The sequence below is a fragment of the Zingiber officinale genome, chromosome 2A, assembly GCF_018446385.1.
Source record: "Zingiber officinale cultivar Zhangliang chromosome 2A, Zo_v1.1, whole genome shotgun sequence".
NCBI lineage: Eukaryota > Viridiplantae > Streptophyta > Magnoliopsida > Zingiberales > Zingiberaceae > Zingiber > Zingiber officinale.
The window spans coordinates 48,970,445-48,993,600 of record NC_055988.1 but is presented as its reverse complement, the minus strand read 5'-3'; the positions used below and the strand labels follow the sequence as shown (position 1 = coordinate 48,993,600).

The 23,156-nt window shown below is 38.5% G+C and overlaps 1 protein-coding gene and 1 non-coding gene across 3 annotated transcripts in view; both read right to left on the bottom strand.

Annotated features, from left to right (window-relative positions):
* LOC122041098 (protein LAX PANICLE 2-like) overlaps window positions 1-22,788 on the bottom strand; it is an 86,300-nt gene extending 63,512 nt beyond the window's left edge. For both annotated transcript variants that reach the window (XM_042600677.1, XM_042600678.1), the window contains exons 1-3: window positions 22,118-22,788; window positions 21,998-22,048; window positions 21,841-21,913 (exon numbers count right to left, since the gene is read on the bottom strand). In XM_042600677.1, the coding sequence (XP_042456611.1) occupies window positions 21,841-21,913; window positions 21,998-22,048; window positions 22,118-22,479 (486 nt within the window). In that variant the 5' untranslated portion in view covers window positions 22,480-22,788. The remainder of the gene's footprint in view (window positions 1-21,840; window positions 21,914-21,997; window positions 22,049-22,117) is intronic.
* Window positions 1,203-1,310, bottom strand: LOC122044695. Its single transcript, XR_006129715.1, has one exon. It is a non-coding gene; the product is annotated as a small nucleolar RNA R71 (small nucleolar RNA).
* Window positions 22,789-23,156: the final 368 nt, after the last annotated feature.

Genomic DNA, 23,156 nt, shown 5'->3' with positions numbered 1-23,156 from the left:
AATGGAGGTCAAATCCATACAAGAGAAACTCTAATTAGTGATTAATGGATTTTCCCCAATTCTATGCTAGGAGGTGATTAGGTTAATTTAGTGCGTTTGATCGAGGGTCCCTTAGTGATAGAGGTTAACTATTAAATAAGACCTTTTACGTTATCCTGTCCACTTAGTAGCATCAGATGTCAATGGGGAGACCACTCCAGTGTGACAATCATGAGGTAGTAATAGTATTTACTTAGGTTCCCTACGAGGTATAAATATAAAGGATTGATGGATTGGCAATCCATATTACACTACGAAGTATCATAATGAAATTGAAAACCTAGAACTACCTTCCTAAGCTAATCATGATTATCAACTTTTCCTCTAGCTCTCTCTCTCTTTAGCTCTCATTCTCCTTTAAGTTCACAACCCTTCAACAATTCTATAGTTTAGATAATTTGCTTTGCAACATCCCTAGTTATATTTGTCAGTCCTTGAGGATCGATATCTTTTATTACTTAGGACTCTTTCTTGCACTTGCGAACAGTTAATAAGTTTTTAGTGTTATTGCTAGGATTAGTTTTGAGTAACATTAGGAGATAAACATTTGGGTTACTCTGGATAATTTTTTCTTTCTTTTTGTAAATATTTTTTATGCACTTCCTTTCCTTCATTTCTGCACTTCAATTTCTGTATTTTATTTTTTTCATATCATAAACTATTTTCACTTGCGTACTTTGATGCGAAGATTGATAACTTTAAGGAATTTGTTACCTATCGATCTAGAGATTGATAGAACTTTTAGAAGGAGAAGAAACTTGTAGAAACAAGCACAAGAAGAACAAGTTCAGAGAGCCATGGCAAACCTTTGAAGGATTATGTCTCACTATATGCTAGAGGAATCAGATTTAGCATTACTAGGATGACAGTTGAGGCCACTAATTTTGAAATTAAACCAGCATTCATCTCCATGGTACAACAAAACTAGTTTGGGGAGGACTCAATGAAAATCCAAATCAATACTTAGAAATATTTTATGAGATATGTTGCACTATGAAAATGAATGGGGTCTCTCCTTAGGCAATTAGACTACTATTATTTGGATTTTCCCTTAGAGACAGAGCAAAGACATGGTTGAATTCCCTACCAGCAAACAACATCACCTCATGGGAGCAATGCGAGTAGATATTCTTGGAGAATTTCTTCCCTCCAAGAAAAACAGCGCACATGAGGAATTTAATTGATAGCTTCTGATCAAATGAGAGTGAATCTTTGTATGAAGCATGTGATAGGTTTAAAAGGATGCTCAAACTATGTCCCCATCATGGTTTAGAGAAGTGGCATGATATATACTTTTTATAACGACATCAACTACTAAGCCAAGGTCTCTTTATTGTGGCGAAAGGCGAATATGCTCACCCCCAACGCCCCTGCTAACCCATCCCAAGGCCAACACGGAGGAGGTAAATCACGGGTGGCTACTAGCCTTTAAAATAGTGAGTAGCACATAAGAGAGGTATTTACCTCGACTTTATCGAGATTCGAACTCCAGACCTCATTGTGGCAATACCTCATGCACTAGCCACTAGACCCATCCAAGGGGACAAGCCAAGGTCTCTTTAGACTCCACAGTAGTGGAGAGTTAATGAATAAGGGATTGGATGAAATCGAAGAGATTATTAAGAGTGTAGCACTAAACTACCATCAATGGGCTTCAGAGAGAAATAAGAACCCAATTAAAGTAGCTGGAAAGTATCATGTTGATGCAATGAATCTAATTTCTACCAAGCTTGATGCCTGATGTGCGTAAATATTATGATCATTTATACATGTTTTAACACACATTCACTTGTTTTATACGTATATATTCCTTGCATTACCACCTCTTTTATCATGTATTCATCATATATATTCTTTTGTTCGGATATCTGCTCTTTGTTTGGTTTTATGTTGACAGGGACAATTTTTGGAGTGAAAACGATGATTGTTAACACACCAGAATAAAACAGAGAGCACGATCGTGCAACCTTGCACGACCGTGTGGCCAATCCAGAGAGGGATCTGAGCACAGTCGTGCAACCCTGCACGGTCGTGCCTCACAGCCAGCAACCAAGCAAGGAACGGTCATCCAACCCTGCACAGTCATGCCCTCCCATAAGCACAACCATGCAGCACACGGCCATGCAATCCTGCACGGCCATGTCCTAGGAGCCGAGCCCGGAGTTCACATAACCATGCCAATTGGCACGGTTGTGCAGCGCAGCCAGAGACAAAGAAGGGCACGGCCATGCCATCCTTACACGGTCGTGCCGCCGTAGCCGTGCCCTAGCTTATAAAAGGGTTTTAACCCTTTTCCTCGAGGGGGGAGACCCGGGAAGCGAGTTGTCAACAAGAGAATCACTTTGGTGTCGTCCCACACCATCCAGGGCATCAGTCTAGCGATCTTTCATCACCACATCAACTCCAGAAGCAAAGGATTGAATCCGAAGATCACTCGTCGTCGTTGGATAAACATACTTCTTCTTTCTCTCTTCGTGTTTGAGAATTGTATGTTTAAATACATCATGTATTCGGGTTTTTCTCCAACGTCTATGAAGTAGAGTCCTTGTTCTAGGATGAGGGAGTAATTGTAGATTGGTTTTGATGTAAGACTCGTATTATTCTTATATTCATTGGATGATTTCGCTTGCTTTGTTTCGACTACTCGATCTCTATGTCGTGTTGATTGATTGTGTAAGAATTGCTAACCTCGTAGAGGGAATACCTTAGATTGTAGACCCGAGGGGCCCTAGTAACAGGGATAACCCATTCACGGACATTTAGGGTACTTCCTTGAAAGGAGAGACGACTTCTCCACAAGGAAGTAAGAGAACAAACTAAGCTCCTTAATTCTATCCTTCATAACATCAATTAGAGTTGTGTCCTTGTGATCTACCGAGGCGCCCTAGTGATAGGGGTTAACCGTAACAAGATTTCATAGGGATCGTCTTTGTTTGGTGCTTAAGGATAATTGCTTTAGCTTTCGGTGAATGCATGCTGATGGACAATGAGTATAGGATAGTATGTGATACATCAATACGGCCACAATGAAACCGAACTCCTAGAACTCTTCATAAACCAGGTTAATTACTTCTTGTTGCTAGTTCTCGTTTCCGCCTTCCAATCTCTTTTCTTAAATTACTTACAACCATCGATAGTGTAGCTAATCCTAAGTGTGCCATCACTGGTGCTTATAACCAGTCCTCGTGGGATCGATAATCTTTATTACTGATGATGAATCCATGCATTTGTGAAATTGTAACAAGTTTTTGGCGCCGTTGCCGAGGACTGCGTCTATAACATTTGTGATAGTCATATTAGATTAGACTAGACTTTGCTTTCTTTTTCTTTATCTTTCCTTTGTCTAACATTCTGCATTTTATTTCATATATTGTTTTTGCATGCAAATAGCTAACCTTGCAGGAGATTCAATTACCCTACATGTCTGTCTATTTCGCGCTCCCGGTCTGTTCGGATAGGACATGATGTTAAAAGCATTAAAGGATTATGGAGCACCAAAGTCTACTAAAGAGCTAGGGTCCATTATGTTTCCAGAAATCCCAGCGAAGAATTTTATGCTCAGATCATCATTCATCTCTAAAGTGCAAGAAAATCAGTTTGAGGGGATTAGATTTAGAGAATTCTTACTTGCATCTCCTAGATTTCCACAACTATTGCAACACACTGAGAGTTGAGGGGGTTCCGGCTGATTCAATACAACTTATAGCTTTTCCATTCAGTCTCAGAAGTAATGCAAAGGTTTGGTTCAACACTCTGCAGCCGAGAAGCATCAGGGCGTGGGATGAATTAGAGAGAAAATTTCTAAATAGATACTTTCCTCCCAAAAAAACTGCTCAGTTGAGGGATCAGATTCTACACTTCAAGCAACATGACGAAGAAGCATTGCATCAAGCTTGGGATAGGTACCTGTCAATTCTATATCAGTGCCCACATCACGGTATTGAGAGTTGGTTGGTTCTTCACATATTTTACATTGGACTCTCATTCCAAAACAAGAGCCTTTTGGACACAGCAACTGGGATCACTCATGAAAAAAAGTTTGGATGAAGCACAAGAAATAATCCATATGATGGTGTCAAATCTTAGTGAGTGGTCAGGACAAGACGTGCTAAACTTATCTCTACACCTGATCAAAGTAGAATATGATATGGGAGTGTTGATGGATGGAAATAAATTAAGACACGTAGGGAACGAGGTTCAGGTAGAATTAGAGGAGTCCATCAGTGTGCGGTGCAAGGATGTACAAAAAATGTTTCCTTGGTGTGGAGAGGTCTTATTAAAATTGTCGGGAGGTTTGATATCTACCTCGGCATCATGTATGGAGGAGGACTTAGATGATGACGATGATATTGAGGGAATGACCCAAGAAATTGAGGGAGCACTAGAAGAAGTCATGGTAAACGAAGAAATATGATTATTAGAACAGGAACCAGCCTTGCCTGAGATTGTACCACCTCAAGTGGATTTAAAGCCTCTGCCACCTAACCTTAAATATGTGTTCCTTGGTCCAGATTCCACCTTCCCAGTAATAATTAAAGCCTATTTGATGGAGATGGAGGCTCAGAAATTTATCCAGGAGCTGAGAACGCACAGAAAAGCAATCGGATATACCATTGATGACATTAAAGGGGTCAGTTCTTCGATCTACATACACAGAATTATGCTTGAAGAAGGATATAAAAATTTAATTGAGCATCAAAGAAGGTTAAATCCAAATTTGAAAGAGGTGGTGAAGAAAGAAGTATTAAAACTTCTTGATGCTGGAATTATTTATCCTATATCGGATAGTGAATGGGTGAGTCTAGTCCATGTGACCCCCAAAAGGGGGGGAATGATTGTGGTTAGAAATGAAAATAATGAATTGATTCCAACAAGGACAGTTATAGGATGGCGGATGTGTATTGATTATAGGAAGCTAAACAAGGAGACTAGGAAAGATCATTTTCCCTTACCATTCATTGATGAGATGCTAGAAAGATTGGCAAAGCATTCCTATTTTTATTATATGGATGGATATTCTGGTTTCTTTCAAATTCCAATACATCCTCTAGATCAAGAAAAGACCACCTTCATGTGCCCTTTTGGTACCTATGTTTATCAACGAATGCCGTTTGGACTCTACAACGCACCAGCTACATTTCAGCGATGTATGATGGCAATATTCTCATATTTCACAGAAAAGATTATGGAGGTATTCATGGACAATTTCTCAGTTTATAGGAATGACTTCAATTCTTGTCTTCTGAACCTTCCTAAAGTTCTTCAGAGATGTGAAGATGTGAACTTAGTTCTGAACTAGGAGAAATGCCACTTCATGGTCAAAGAGGGAATTGTTTTAGGACATAAGATTTCAGAACGAGGAATTGAGGTAGATAAAGCCAAAATAGAGACAATTGAGAAACTACCTCCACCTCTTAACGTAAAAGGGGTTAGGAGCTTTTTAGGGCATGCTAGATTTTATAGGCGTTTCATCAAGGATTTCTTAAAAATTTCCAAGCCACTAACTAACCTGTTGATTAAAGATGCTGAATTCTATTTTGATAATGACTGTAATGAGGCGTTTAAGAAAATCAAGAGTGCTCTTATCTCAGCTCCCGTAATTCAAGCTCCAGACTGGGAACTCCCATTCAAAATCATGTGCAATGCCAGTGATTTTGCAGTAGGTGCAATTTTAGGACAAAGAAAGAACAAAGTACTGTACACAATCCTGTTAGAGTGTATACTAAAAGCCTAGCTTTTGGTATAAACATTTATCTAGAAATAAGAATCACATTGGTCAAATGACTACATTTATGATAAATGTAGTTGTTCAATTTATTTATATTGTAGATAACATGGTGTGTGGTGTCACACACAGAAGATCATGTTATCAGTACCTTATAAATTATAAACAGTAGCTCACGACCAAGATGGAAAGGAACAAACCATTGGAAGGTCGTAGTGTAATTAGGTATTAGTTTATCTTAACTATATAATTACACTAGTACACTTAAAGTGTATTGAGTAGGACCATTTGAGGTCGTTCCTTTTATACTGACTTAATAAAGGAACAAAGACCTCAGTTATTATGGAAGCGTGTGCTCTTAATCCTAATATAATAACAAGCACATATATTTGATATTTATTTCTTTAATTTATCAATGGGTGAGATTTAGTTCGATAAATCAATAAGCCTGATAAGTTGGGAAATGATATCACTTATAGTGTGTGTTGTTGATTATAAAAGGAAACTGTGTCCTAGTGATCTAGGTTGAGAATGTCCACAAGAGGAGCTCATAAGAATTGTCATGTTAAACCCTACAGGTGGACTTAGTCCGACTTGACGATGAAGTTGAGTGGTACTACTCTTGGAGCTAGATATTAATTAAGGAGTTGTCAGTAACTTCCTTAATTAGTGGACATTTGTTATCTTAAACACAGGGAGACTAACACACTCATGATAAGAAGGAGCCCAAAATGTAATTTGGGATTGGTGCGGTAGTTCAATAATAGTTCTCTAGTGGAATGAATTATTATTGATAAAATTAAGTTGTGTGTTCGGAGCGAGCACGGGATGCTTAATTTTATCGGGAGACCAAAACCAATTCCTCCTCTCGGTCCCTATCGTAGCCTCTTAATTATAGAGTACTATACCCACCTATACCCACCTTCTTACCCATCCTATAGGGGCCGGCCAAGCTAGCTTGGAGACCAAGCTAGGGCCGGCCATGGGTATGTTCATGGGTGAATTCATGTGGCCGGCCCTATTAAATAAAAAGGAATTTTAAAATTTTTCTTATGTGGATAATATAATTTAAAAGAGAGTTTAAAAATTTAAATCCTTCCTTTTATAAGATTCTACAAAAGATTAAGAGAAGAGTTAAAATCTCTTTCCTTATTTGTAGATTAAAAGGTTGATTTTAATTTTGGTAAAAACTTTCCTTTTAATTATATTCATGATTTAAAAGAAAGTTTAAAAATTAAAAATTCTCTTTTATTAGTTTCTACAAAAGATTAAGAAAAGATTTAATATCTTTCCTTATTTGTAGATTGAAAGGAGATTTTAATTTTTAGAGATAACTTTTCTTTTTGGAAATTATCCACATGTTTAAAAGAAAGATTTTAATTTATAAAATTTCTTTTTATTAACCAATCATGAAGGGATTAAAATTATTGGAGAAATTTTATAAATTTCTAGAAACAAATTAGGAAGTTTTAATTTTGTTTTAATTAAAACTCTCCTTGTTTTGGGGAAGAGTGGCCATTATAATTTGAAAAGAGAAAATTATTTTAATTAAATAAATTTTCCTTTTCAATGGCAAAAGAATTAAGGAAGTTTTTATTAAATTTTCCTTATTTGCCAAGACCAAGGATTATAAAAGAGGGGGTAGAGGAGGCTTCAAAGTGAACGACTCTATTCTATTTTTCCTCTCTTTTCTCCTTGGGTATGGCCGGCCCTTTCTTTCCTCTCCTCTCCTTTGTGTGGCCGAAACCTTCTCATGGTGGAGATAGCTTTGGTGGCCGGATCTAAGAAGGAGAAGAAGGAGAGAAAAGAAGCCTCTTTTCTAGCATCCCTTGGAGCATGGTGGTGGTGGCCGAACCTCTTTATCCTAGGAGAAGTTTTGATGGCCGAAACTTGTAAGGAAGAAGAAGGTGCTTGGTGGTTCTCATCTCGGAAGATCGTTGCCCACACAACGTCCGAGGTTAGAAGAGAAATACGGTAGAAGATCAAGAGGTCTTTCTAAAAGGTATAACTAGTAATTTTTCTTTCCGCATCATACTAGTTATTTTTGGAAATAATACTAAATACAAGAGGCATACGATTCTAGTGTTTCGAATTTGTTTTCGATATAGTGTTTCTTTGTTTTTTTTTCCTTGTGATTTGATTGTTCTTTTCGGTTGACCTAAAGTTATTTTAGGAAATTAAATATTAGCTTTCTATAAAAGGTTTTGTCTAGTCGGTGGTGGTTGCTCCCATATCCAAGAAGGCCGTGTGCCTCGCCACGTCAGTACTGGGAACCAATTATGGAAATTAATATTTAATGGAATTAATAACTTAAGGTGATTTGGGTCGAACGTGTTAAGTTCCGCAGGAGACCCAAGTCAAAACCTAAAAGAACAAATAGATTAAGTTTTGGATCAAACGTGTTAAGTTACGCAAGCGATCCAAAATTTAATTTAAAAGAACACATGGTAGCTAGGAAAGGGTTCAGACCTTTGTACAAAATTTTTGTACAGTGGAACCTCTAGGTTTTCCGAGTAGCAACCAACAAATCCAATATGCGAGAAAGACATTGGATGTAGCACAAATGAATTATTCTACCACTGAAAAGGAATTGTTGGCCATAGTGTTTGCAATCGACAAGTTTAGGTCCTATCTAGTGGGCTCAAAAGTGATAGTGTATTCTGATCATGCTGCCATAAGATATCTGCTTAATAAGTAAGATGTCAAACCTCACTTGATCAGGTAGATCTTGCTTCTTCAGGAATTTAATCTAGAAATTAGAGATAAAAAAAGGGCTGAAAATGTTGTGGCAGATCATCTATCCCAAGTATAGCCAAATGGGCAAAAAGACGTGGATTTTGATCCGCCCATAAATAATGTTTTCCCTGACAAGCATTTGTTGGCAGTAAATTCTAAGAGAGTTCCTTGGTATGCGGATTTTGTTAATTACCTGGCAGCAGAAGAAAAAGTTTTTCTCAAACGTCAAACACTACATATGGGACGAACCACTACTTTTTAGGCAATGCGGAGATACAATCAACCAAAGGTGTGTGCTGGAAGACGAAATCAAGGACATTTTATTTCACTGTCACTCATCATCTTACAGTGGACATTTGGGCGTGTCAAAAATAACTGTAAAAATTTTACAAGTAGGATTCTTTTGGCCAAGTCTATTTAAAGACACGAAGAATTTTGTGCAGTCCTGCGACCAATGCCAGAAGACCGGGAACATTACTAGAAGAAATGAGATGTCACTGAATTACATTCTCGAAGTGGAACTATTCAATGTATGGGGAGTAGACTTTATGGGACTCTTTTCTTCATCATATGGAAACAATTATATCTTGGTGGCAGTGGACTATGTGTCGAAATAGGTAGAAGTCATAGCTTCTCCTACCAGTGACACCAAAACAGTCATTAAATTGTTTAAAAAGGTAATTTTCCTATGGTTCGATGTACCTAGGGCAGTTATTAGCGATGGGGGTTCGTATTTCATTGAAAGATAATTTGAAAATTTGCTAAAAAAATACGGAGTTTGCCACAAAGTAGCAACACCATATCATCCCCAGACCAATGGACAAGCGGAGATTTCCAACCGGGAGATCAAAGCAATATTAGAAAAGACAGTGTCCAATTCCCGCAAAGACTGGTCATTGAAATTGGATGATGCTTTATGGGCATACCGTACTGCTTTCAAGACTCTAATTGGTATGACCCCATTCCGACTTGTATATGGAAAGTCGTGGCATCTTCTAGTAGAATTAGAACACAAGACTTACTGGGCGATAAGGAAGCTTAACATGGACCTGAAGTTAGTAGGAGACAGAAGGAAACTCCAATTAAATGATATTGATGAGTTGAGGATGGATGCCTACGAACATGCTAAATCCTACAAAGAGAGAACAAAGAGATGACATGATTAACATATCATGCGGAGAGAATTCAAGGAAGGGGGCTCAATGCTGCTGTTTAATTCAAGATGGAAACTTTTTCCTGGAAAATTAAAATCAAGATGGACAAGAGCATTCCAAGTCAAGAAGGTTTACCCGTTTAGAGCTGTTGACATTTGGAGCGAGGAGCGTGGAGAATTTAAAGTAAACGGGCAGCATTTAAAAAAATACCTCCACGATGTGCCGGCAGAGGAAATATGCTGATATACTTTTCAGATCCACGTCCACCTGAATGAGTTAAAACGGGGTCGTGCTAAAGACCTAAAACAAGCGCTTCTTGGGAGACATCCCAAGGGTTTTCTTTTATTTTAGTTCATCATTCCTTTTGTCGTTTTATTTCTCTAGTAAGTTTAAGTTGAATACTTTTATTATTTCTTTTGGGTTTTCGTTTTCAGGATGTGCAGAGCATCCATGAGCTAGTCGTGAGTGTTTCATGGGCGTGGAGGCGTCATAAGAACCGAAATGGTGAAAGGTGAGCCACCGTGCACTTAAAGGAGTCGACCGTGTGACCACATACAGTCATGCGAAGCCGACAGAGAGGCAAAGGCCACTGGTCATGCAACCTTGCATGACCGTGTGGCCAATGCAGAAAGGAGAAAGGCACGGGCCGTGCCAATTGGCACAGCCGTGCAAGGGCACCAGTGAAAAAAAAAAGAGACACAGGCCATGCCAATCGACGCAGCCTTGCGATCAAGGCAGAAAGGAAGAAGGAGCTAGTCGTGTCAATCAACACGGCCGTCCAACTTCGGCCGAGTGGAGAAAAGAGGGGGTCGTGCCAATTGGCACAACCGTGTAGAATCACCATGAAGGGGTCATGAAACCCTACACGACCCGGCCCAAACTCCTCCTTTATTAGGGCACAGGTGTGCGGAGGCTTGCACGCCGATGCCGTGACTTTCACCCTCTCCCCCATACCTCCTTTCTCTCCTCTCTTCCTCCAACTTCCCAAGGTGTTACCACTCCTTCCCCACGTTCATCTCATTCCAATCGATCATCTGTGATGTCGAACTTCATCAAAAGGAACTCTCGTCAAAGGAAAGGAAAAGAAGTGTTGGTCGTCTCAAACGAGGAGAATGCACACTTCGAAGGTATATCGAACAACTTTGGTATTACTTTCTCTAATGATGATCAATTGCATCGTTATCATTCTTTATCTAAATGTCCCATTTTAAGCACTAGATTTATGGACTGAGAAACCTTAGAAGTATTAGGGTTTGGAAATGATATTGATTGGTTGCTTGATAGAATAGGTTGGCCTAGCATAATGACCCTAAGGTACCCAACTTATCCTCGTATTGTCTTGGAAATTTTAAGCTCCATTTCTGTTGATAATATTCAAGGAGGAGGGAAATTAAAAGTTCATTTATTTAATGATGACTATGAATGGAGTCTTGAGGATTTTAATATATGCTATGATTTACCTAGGGATGGAGCTTGCATAATCCTGCCTGCTTTTGAAAAATCAAATTTATGGGAGCAAATTGGTGGAGAGTCCGGCTTTAATCCACACATTTCTAATGGTAGTAGTATCATTAACCCAATCTTTCGATATGTCCATATGATGATGAGAAACACGATATTTGGAAGGGGCGATAAGGATGAAATTGTAAGACTTTCAGACTTGTATTGTTTATGGGGAATGGTAGAAAATATGTCTATTAATTCAAGATATTTCATTTTGAAGCACTTGGTAAAATTAGGGAAAAATTCCTCCCCTACCCCCATTGTTTTAGGTGGATTGCTTACTCATATTGCAGTAGTATTAGGCTATGACTTGAGTGGTCTTGAAATAATTGAAGATGTTTCTCGAATAGATTTAAATTTTTGTTTAACCACTCGTTTGATTTGTCAAGAGGAATTGGGTATAGTCTTGTGATTAAGGATAGTTTTCCCTTTATATTGCCCAACCCAGTTTTAACTATGATCCATGTTAAGGGGAATTGGCGTTTGACTTTAGCAAAGCAATAGATTAGGCCACCTCCAACCTCCCTTCCTAGAAATATGCCTTCGGTTAGTCGGGATGTTTTACGATTTGATTTTCAAGATTTTAGCCCTATCATTAACTCTCTTTATCATGATCTAGAACAAAATAATGGATTGCTTACTAGGAATTTTTGCATGGAGGACGAGCAGTTTAAGCAACTATAAGATTGTTTTAAGAGTGAGAGAGAGAGTTATGCACACAAATGCTTGAATTTATGGAGGCTCATAGAAAGAGAATGGTTTGGAATGAAGATTTTAGGTGGTATATGAGGAACTTTCAGAGCAATATCGATGAGTTGTTTGCATATCATAAACGGGTAAGGGATCTGAGATGGGTGGTTAAGACTTATCCTGAGCTTCCAAATCTCCCCGACCTTCGGCCTCATCAACCATTTTGATTTTATCGGGACGATGAAAAGTCTAAGTCTGGGGGGGTGTTGTGTCTGTCTGCATAACCTGAGTCAAGTCGAGTTTTTTTTCTTTTTGCATTTTATTTTGTTTTGCATATTTTATTAGTCTATTTTGTTTATTCGTATTTTACTAGTTTCATATTTTTATTTGCATCTCATTTGCACTTTGCTTTGTTTATTCGCATTTTATGAGATTCATATTTCTAGGTATATTTGAGAACATCAAACTTTCTACTTTTTCTGCTATTTGTCCGATAGCAAAATGACTAGCATTTTCTTAGTTTATGTGTTGTCAAGATAGTGTTAGTATGTTTGGTGTATCTCCTTTCTCTATCTCTAGTAGTATGAAATAAGCTAAGTATTGTACGGAGTTTGGTATAAATTTTGGCTTAACCTTAAGGATCTTATTTACACTACACTTAAGTACTTAAGCTTGAATAGTAGAAATACTTTTGGAATATTTATGATTCATCCAAATTGTTTAGTACTTTTGTTCCCATGATGATTTCTTATTTACATTTTGGTTACTGGATGACCTCGGATCATGGAAGCTCATTTGGGAAAATCTAAATCCCAGCATATGCATCCCGCATATGTGATTAGTATTATACTATAACATAAAAAAATAAAAAAAATGAATAAGGGATAAAAAATAGTTGTCATGAGTGGAAACAAACAATTCACCCCTTTGAGCCCGAGGTTACTGGGGAAATGAATATTATGCTTCTCTTGATTCCGAGAAGTATCCTTTGAGACCTTGTGTAATTTAAGAAAAACGAACCAAGTGTGTGACAGGTAAGTGCCTATCACAAGGAACATTAGGAACTTAATTGTATAATGACTTAACTAGGACAAAGAATTGAAACTTGAAGAGTTTGAGCTACTATTGCACTGAGTACAAAGAACTTATGCTTAGGTCATACTTAGGTAACTCCACGATCATGTTTATCAATGAAACTAGCTGATAGAGTTAGGCGAATGCACTAGGGGTTATGAAACACTGTCAAGCGCTCATGAACATCGTTTGTAGTGTTTTCCTTGAGGACAAGCAAAGGTTCAAGTCTGGGGGTGTGATGTGCATAAATATTATGATCGTTTATGCATGTTTTAACACACATTCACTTGCTTTATACGTATATATTTCTTGCATGATCACCTCTTTTATCATGTATTCATCATATATACTCTTTTGTTCGGATATTTGCTCTTTGTTTGATTTTGTGTTGACAGAGAAAACTTTTGGAGCGAAAACGATGATTGTCAATGCACCGGAATAAAGCAGAGAGCACGGTCGTACAACCTTGCACGGCTGTGTGGCCACTCCAGAGAGGGATCTGAGCACGGTCGTGCTTCACAGCCAGCAACCAAGCAAGGAACGGTCGTGCAACCCTGCACGGCTGTGCCCTCCCATGACCGCAACCATGCAACACACGACCGTACAACCCTGCACGGCCGTGTCCCAGGAGCCGAGCCCGAAGTTGTCGTGCCAATTGGCACGGCCGTGCAGCGCAGCCAGAGACAAAGAAGAGCACGGTCATTCCATCCTTACACGGTCATGCTGCCATAGAGGGTTAACCCTTTTCCTCGAGAGGGGGGTGGGGGGGGGGGGGGGAGCCGGGAAGTGAGCCGTCAACAAGAGAATCACTCTGGTGCCGTCCCACGCCATCCAGAACATCGGTCCAGTGATCTTTCATCACCACATCAACTCCAAAAGCAAAGGATTGAATCCGAAGATCACTCTACGTCGTTGGATAAACATACTTCTTCTTTCTCTCTTCATGTTTGAGAATTATATGTTTAAATACATCATGTCTTCGGGTTTTTCTCCGGCGTCTATGGAGTAGAGTCCTTGTTCTAGGATGAGGGAGTAATTATGGATTGGTTTTGATGTAAGACTCATATTATGCTTATATTCATTGGATGATTTCGCTTGCTTTGTTTCGACTACTCGATCTCTATGTCATGTTGATTGATTGTGTAGGAATTGCCAGCCTCATAGAGGGAATACCTTAGATTGTATACCCGAGGGGCCCTAGTGACAGGGATAACTCGTTCACAGACATCTAGGGTACTTCCTTGAAAGGAGAGGCGACTCCTCTACAAGGAAGTAAGAGACCAAACTAAGCTCCTTAATTCTATCCTTCATAACATCAATTAGAGTTGTGCCCTTGTGATCTACCGAGGCACCCTAGTGATAGGGGTTAACTGTAACAGGATTTCATAGGGATCGTCTTTGTTTGGTGCTTAAGGATAGTTGCTTTAGCTTCCGGTGAATGCATACTGATGGACAATGAGTATAGGATAGTATGTGATACATCAATACCACCACAATGAAACCGAACTCCTAGAACTCTTCATAAACTAGGTTGATTACTTCTCGTTACTAGTTCTCGTTTCTGCCTTCCAATCTTTTTCTTTAGATTACTTACAACCATCGATAGTGTAGCTAATCCTAAGTGTGTCATCACTAGTTCTTATAACCAGTTCTCGTGGGATCGATAATCTTTATTACTGACGACGAATCCGTGCACTTGCGGAATCGTAACAAGGCCCTAAGTAAGAAGTTTGATAAAATGAAGATCAATCCAATGAATGATATTTTTACTACTTGTGAAGGATGCGGAAGCATTGAACATAATAAGGAAGCTACCCACTTGAAGCCATTGCTGTATAATTGGCTCAAATTTAACAAGTTGATGTGAGAGGTAACTTCAATCAAAGATAAAATAATTTATACTCCAACAATTATAACCTTGAATGGAGGAACCATCCAAACTTCTGATATAGAAATAATCAAGAATAAAGGCTAGCGTGATATCAACAAAGCAATCAATCATCAAGAATAGAGAAACTCCTTAAGTAGATACTTGCCAATCAAGGAGAAATGAAGAACAATATCAAACAACTGAACACAAGGATGGACAACACCAAAAAGTACTTGAAGATGCTTGATACTCAAATAACACAAGTGGTGAGTTCTTCTTCAAGGACAATAGGAAATTTTCTAGGAAAGCTAGAATAAAACCTAGTGAAACATTACAATATAATTGAATTGAGGATCGGACGGACTTTTAAAGTGCCCCAAGTGACCGCTAAAGACAAGGGGATGGCATATAATGGAAAGTTGTCTCCTTCTACCTCTTTTCATGGGGTTGTTCAAGAGGAGGAAGAGAATTACAACACTGGTTGAAGGGTATCCATTGCAAAGAATTATACCACCCATTCCTTTCCCTCAAAGAATCTTCAAAGTAATGAAAGATGCTGAATTTGGCAAGTTTCTAGAGAAGATTAAGGAAATATGCATTGACATCCCTCTCTTAGATTCCTTGCAACAAATATTAAGATTTACAAAGTTCATGAAGAAGATCATATCTAGCTTAAGAAAGAAAAAAGGATTTGAGCCTATTGCCCTGACAAAAAGAGTGTAGCGCTCTACTCCTAGACACACTATCTCTAAAACTTTAAGACTCAGGAAGCTTTTCTATAGCGTGTAAGATTGGTACCATAGTTATCGGTAAGGTTTTTTATGACCTTGGAGCTAGTGTAAGTCTCCTTTATCAGTAAGATTTTAATGATCTAAAACTAACCACCATGACATTACAACTTGTTGATCATACTTGCCGATACCCAATGGGTGTCGTAGAAGATGTGTTGGTAGAAGTAGGGGGATTCATCATCCCTATGGATTTTGTCATTGTCGACATGGAAGAAGATCCTAAAATTCTTGTAATCCATGGAAGGTCTTTCCTTGCTACCGCAGGAGCACTGATTGATGTTAAGAATCATAGATTGACACTGGAAATAGGCGAGGAAAGACTAGAATTCAATTTGTCTAAGCTTTCTTACCAAGTCTCGGTTTCTGAAAGTCATTTCCATAAGGTAGATCAAGCCCACCAAGAAGAAGAGGATACCACCATTCCCAAGAGAAACCTCCGGATGAAGCACCAGATCTAGCGAAAAAAGAAAAATGATCCCGCACCCAAAATGAAAAATACATCATTTCGGCATGTGCCCAGATGGAGGGGTCAAGCAAACTTTGCTAGGATCAAGGGGAGATGTTCCCCTTCAAGGCAAAGAGTCATAGCTGAGCCAGTTGGGGTCGAGCTCATGACCTTAAATAAGTGCTCTTTGGGAGATAACCCAAGGGTGCTGCTGATTAATTTCTTTTCTTGTTTGCATTTATTATTCTAGAGTTTTAGTTTGTTTATTTTTTATATTTTTAGGATAGTTAGCTTCCAGGAGTTGGCCATGAATCTTTCTGTGGGCATGGAGGCATCCGAAAAGAGAAAGACCTAAGAAAAATGGTGTCGGGAGTAAACTGGAGTAAATTTGAAGGCCCGGTCGTGTCTCATTCACCTGGTCTTGTGAAGCATCTGCAGGAAGGAACGAGCTAGTTGTGCCCCTCAGGCATATTCATGCCTCCAAACTCAAAAGAAGGAACTGCACGACTATGTCATTCAACACAGCCATGCCTAGTTACATGACAGTCATCGCCATGATTTTATTTCACATAATAGTTACATGTTTCATAGATTGTAGTTGTGTGTTCCAAATTATTCACTGAGGTAGAAAATTGTTAGTGAATTTCATAATAAGGGGCACTTTGGCCGTGATAAGACACTCGCTCTCATATTTGTTGATTTTTATTGGCTCAAGTTAACAAGTGATATAGCTCACTTCATGAACCATTATTCTACATGCCAGTAGTCTAAGGGTATTCTCACTAATGCGAGTGTGTACACTCCTTTACCTATTCCTGAAATTCTTTGGTTCCATGTCAACATGGATTTTGTATTGGGATTACCCTGCATCCGACAAATCTTAGATTGTATTATAGTTGTGGTTGATAGATTTTCAAAGATAACACATTTTGTATCTTGTAGGAAAACTATGGATGTTGTCCAGATTGCCCATCTTTACTTTAAGGAGATCGTACATTTACATGCAGTTCCTTAATCAATGACTTCAAATCAAGATATCAAGTTAATCAGCCATTTCTGGAAGGGTTTATGGAAAAAATTGGACACGTAGTTAAACTTTAAAGTGTCAACCACCCTCATATAGATGGACAATAGACCAAGGTGGTGAATCAAATTCTAGGTAATCTTCTGAGATGTCTCATAGGAACTCAATCAAAGCAGTGGGACTTGGCGTTACCTCAAGTAGAATTTGCATATAATAGATCGACAAATAAGACTATAGGTTTGAGTCCTTTTGAGATTGTCTATGGGTGAAACACATATGGGATTCTAAACTTAGCTCCTATTCCATATGTAGGATGATTTAGTCCTAAAGAAGATGATATGACAGAACATCTTTCGGGCATGCATGAGTAGATGAAACTGACAATTCTTGAGAGCAATACCAAGTACAAGACTCGAATTGATAGTCATCGTCGTTAGATACTTTTTAAGGTTGGAGATTTTGTCTAGATTGTATTGACTTGTGATCGTTTTCCCTATTGACGAGTATAACAAGTTAAAGGATTGGAAGACTGGATCGTGTGAGATACTACAAAAGATCAACGATAATTTCTATAGGTTGCGCCTTCTTACTCATTTGAAGACTTTTGATGTCTTCAATGAGAAACACTTGACTCCTTATTCTGAGGATACCGATGATACTACTATGAACTCGAGGACGAGTTCTTTTCAACCTGAGGCAACTGATGCAGGACAAATATTGGAGTACCCAATTTTCAACAGACATAACTTTTGACTCGAGACTCATAATTACACTCTGTCTAAGCTCACGCGTGTAGAATTTAAAGATCTACATTTGTTTTCGGGGAACTCGTAACTATCAATTTTAGGCCCAAAGAGCATGGTTTAGGTTCTTTTCGGAGGATCCAAATATCTTTGTACTATATTTAGTAATTTTTATTTTTATGATATTTAAGATATTTTTTTTTATGTCAAACATTTATGTGTTAGAGTTTGTCTATATAAACATTCTGTTTTGATAATTCCTTTTTGTTAGGATTTCTATTATGAATTTTTCTTTTCTAGTAGGATTTTTTTATTTTTTTTACAAGATAGGAATTGAGATCTATATATATTAGGATTTCTTTCTTTTTTTTTATTTTAAGTTCTAGAGTTTATATAAGCACTTATTTAGCTATTTGAGAAATCATTCTCTATTGATAATAAAATTTTCTTTTTTAGGTAAAACTTAGAAAATAATGAGTTTCTCTTTATTTTGAGTGATTTTTTTTTGTCTTCTCCTCAATTCCATCTTCTTATTAGTCCGAAGGATAATCATTATCTTGTACAACGTCAAAACCTCTACTCAACTTCCCAAGACTAAGTTGTGACTTGGGCATGATAGATACACAGGATTTGCTCTAGCATCTCCTAGTCTACCATCATTGTCTATGCCAAGAAAACATTAGTGTGCCCCAAAGATAAGGTTGGTTATATAACATGGGCTATTTAGCAAGTCCAAGTCAGATGGTTCACTAGTCGGCTTAGCAGTGTATGGTTTGCAAATCCTCCAGTGTGGCAATCTAAGATGGAACCGTCACCTTAGCGGCCCCCTGGGTCCGGCCCTACAGATATCCAGAGGAGGTAAATCACGGTTAAGCTAGGCAGGAGGGGTGACTGGGGGTTGAGTGGAATTTAAAGCGCAGCAGACTGAGATTTTACGTCCGTGTGCAACTGACGACCCTTGACCCCTGAACCTCCGTTGCAATCTTGATTGAATTGTTGAGGGTGACAAACCCTACAAGGTTTATAGAATATTGGTCGTTAAGGAAACTCTTTGGCAACCACCCTCTTCCACTCGTCCTTGTTTCATGCCAGTTTCATCGTCAAGGAAGCCCACCTCAAAGGCCCTTTTATCTACCACCCAGCTATACACATGAGTCCACCTCGACAACTTGCTGCCCTGAATACCCCAATTAAGTCTTGTGTACCTTAACTCGATTTGAAAGGGAAGCTTGTTATAACCTTGGTAATGGCCTTAAGCTATATCAGCATATCATACCTGCGTGATTCCACTCGACATTAGTATGTTTCTCTTGACCCAAGGTCACAAGGAGTTGACTTCCCGAGATGAGCTTCCCAAGCTCCCCACTTCGAACTCCCAAGTTCTTACCTTCATATATTTCAAACTCCTCGAGCTCTTCATCAATATTGATTCCTTAAATTCTCGATTTAGTAATGGCCATACACAAACGTGGCCCATGACCTTTACATGGTTCCTCCGCATTAATTGCTTCCGAATTCATAACCAATAATGGTCAAACTATTGACATCAATGGAAATAACTAAGTGATTTTCTGAAGTGGTTATAATTTCCCTTTGATCTCGTGTACATAAATACAAAGAATGGGCATTATTTACAAGAATAGAATCACTCTCCCACTTGTAATTCTCATTTGTTTTTGTTTTTTTTTTTAATCCAAATATTAAGCCTTTGTCTCACTGATTCGGGAGGTGGACTGCCGTCCCCAATTCATCCCCAGATAAATTTGGAAATATAACGGCTCTTGACACGACAGCCTAGCAGTTTCACTTGTAATTCTCTTAACTTTGACTTCTACTCCACCTTAGTAATTTAAAATTCAGAAGTATTTCACCTGATGGCTCTGACATTTGCTCTCAGATGCACAAGTCAAGCTAGTTTGTCTAAATTGGATAACAATAAGTTAGTTTGTCTAAATTGGATAACGTTATTATTAGAATGTATATTAAAAGTTTAATTTTTGTATGAATATTTATTGAATGAATATTTATTTTATAATAAGAATAATATTAGTTGAATGTCTATATTTAGTTAAATACAGTTGTCCATTTAATTTATATTGTAGATAGCATGGTGTGTGGTGTTACATAGAATATCATGTTATTAGTTTCCTATAAATTATAAATAGTAGCTGACAATCAAGATGGATTGGGGCAAACCATTGAAATGATTGCAGTGTAATTTGGTACTAGTTTATCTTGACTATAAAATTATATTAGTACACTATGTGTGTATTGAGTAGGACCATTTGAGATTTTTCCTTTTATACTGAATGCATAAAAGAACACCTCTGTTATTATGGATGTGCGTACTCTTAATCCCGATATAATAACAATCACATATACTTAATATTTATTTCTTTAATTTATTAATGGGTAAGATTTATTCGTTAAATTAATAGGGTTACTGTAAAAAGTTTAAATATCCAATTTCTTTGAAAGACTTTGTTTAGGAAGTGGTGGATGATCTCATATCCAAGAAGGCTAAGTGTCTCGCCATGTTTAACCTGGAAGCTAATCCTTGAAATAGGTATTTAATCAACTTCTATAATATGAGATGAACTTGGATTAATAATGTTAAGTATCGGTTGCAATCCAAGTTTTAACTACTGAAGAACATATGAGTTGAACTTGAAGTAAAAATGTTAAGTTTCGTTTACAATTCAAGTTTAACTCATGAGGAACACATAGGTTGTTAGGAAAGTTCTGTGCTTGTACAAATTTTTGTACATGAGAAGCAAAACAGAATTTTGAATAGCGACCAACAATTGTACTAGTGGAACTTCATCTCTTGCTCGACATTCATCTTGTTGGCAATTGCCTCCACATCAACATTTTCTTAGAGTAAAAGATAATATTGTTCGTCCCAAATCATTTAGTATTGTCGGCCTCAAGGTAAAATATGAACAGATAAATCACATGGGATATTTTATCCGGCACAATGACCTTTGTATAGGGGAAATTAGACATCCAAAAAAAAAGGTATTTTATACTTATTAAAATTGATCTCAAAACTAATATCCATACAGGTCGACACTCTCGAATCAACATGCGACTCAACGGCAGATCTTCTTTCTGCATCATCAGCAGGCTAATGCATGTGTTTATTATAAATTTGCACATAAAGCCAATCGACGTCAAGTCTAAGAATTTTTTGGTGGAGCAGGCTGGGAGGAGTACTTCTACGTCCTCCATTGAACACGAATAGAAGGTCCAAATTAAGTGGATTTATTTTAAATGAGTGGGAACGATCAAGATATTTTGCCCTAATTAATTTCTTCACGGTGTCTGCATGCCCATTGGAAAAGATCTGCCGACAGAATTTAGCACCAAACACAATAGAGAAACAATTCAAACGTCGAGATCATTTTGTGGCTAAGTTACTTTCAGCTACTCATGGTAGCCATAGGGAACCAATCAAGACGTGGAAGAAGAAACGACGAGACATATTTACTTTCAGCTCGCCATGTTAGGTGAGCAGTGAATTTTATACACCTATACGATCATTTTCTTTTTTTTTTGTCTTCCAAAGTTTTCGTAGACGCCAAACTTGCTCTTGTCTTCTCCTCTGCTTATTTGCCATTTCTCTGTCTCCCATACCTTAATGGTTGATGCAGGAGATTCGAATTGGGCTTAATCAATCATGATCTCTCAGATGGGGTAGACCTAACTCAATTAAACACTGCTAGTGCCAAAGACAAGCTAAGAAGCCTTAATCATGATGAGAAGTATTGATGTGCACTCGACATGCACGTTCTACCTAAACTCCAACTAGTAACTATGCCTTAAGTTGGCAGGCCACATTCTTTAGTGCTCTTTCAGTTCCCAGGTTTCTTTCATGTGTTTACTGCGTCAACTACCATGACAAAACCATACACCAACGGCTAAAAGAGAGCGAGGAAGGAAACAAGAGTAAAGTAATTAATACCAGTAATTTAGAGTTACGTTCTGTATTTCATGAGCATCAGAGTAAATGACAATGTATGTTACTAATTTAATTAAGAACATACCTCTGATTCATCCTCCAAAGATAGTTTGCTGACTAAGTACTTGATGAGCAGTCTCACTGTCATTCCTCCATCTCTGCATGTTGTGTATGTTAACGACAGTAGGGAAGATGATTATGATAAACCAGAACTGTATTGATTTCTTGAAGCGAGTGCTAGCCTTATTCTCAAGTAGTTCCTGGAGATCTGAGGCAAAGAGGGCTGTTCTCCTCTGCATCAATTCCAGCGAGCCCAAGTTAGCCAGTGGATTAGCTAATTTGGCAGTGAGCGATAGACTTACTGGGATTGTTGGACCTGGAGCATCAACCAAAGGCCGGTTTGCCTTGGCGGAGGACGAATCACACTCATGTCTCTGGTAGGATCCTGACTTGTTGGTCCTGGAGGCTCACCTGCAGCCGCAGCCGCAGCCGCCGCCACAGGTGATGATGGGATATCTACAGACAAGCGGAGTTCTGGCAACGTCACCAGAGGGGGCGGTTGTCTTCCTGATCTCTCCCGGATGACTGCCGGCGAAGCGGTGGTCCCGAGGCTTAATTGGAGCCAATCAGCGGCCATTCGGGAGGAGCTGGTTGTGGGAGCCACGTCGGCTTCGTCCTGTCCCTCTTCCTCTTCTTCTTGCTCTTGGGGAGGCGCTTCATCCATAAATGAAGGAATTCAACTTCGCACGAGTATTGGTGACGGTTGTGGTAGCATTAGCATGAGAGCTTCGGCCTCCTCCTAGAGTGGCTGAAGCAGATCACGCGGACCATCGTCGTCTCATGGCCGGCGTCTGGGATTCCTCCTCGCTTCACTCGACTAATAGGTAGCTGAGAGTAGAAGTCCCCGAAGAAACGGAAGCGGTGGGTGAGAGACAGTGGAGGATGAGGAGTTCATGGCGAAGGAGATGGTTAAGAGAATCCGGTGAAGTTACCAGCTAACTTGTCCTTGTGGCAGTCAGATTGTGGAGGGAGACGCCCTGGAGGTTGGAGCATCTCTTATGTTATATATATATATATATATATATAAAAGAAAAGAAAATTGTTAGTGCCCCTCTAAGATAGGCCGAAGAAAACTTTAAGTTCTTAAAAAATATAATTATTATTATTATAGGATAGACTTATATATTTTTATAATATTGTAGCATCAATATAGTATCAATAATTACAGAATAAAATTATAATAATGAAGTAATAAAAATTAAGGTAACGTAACGGTACCTTTTGGTAGTAAAAATTTTAGGACGAAAATTCAAAGAGCACCCAAATTATATAAATGATGTTATTTTTAAGAAAAAGACAAAAGGAAGTCTCACCACCAGATGTTTTGTACCAAAAATATCT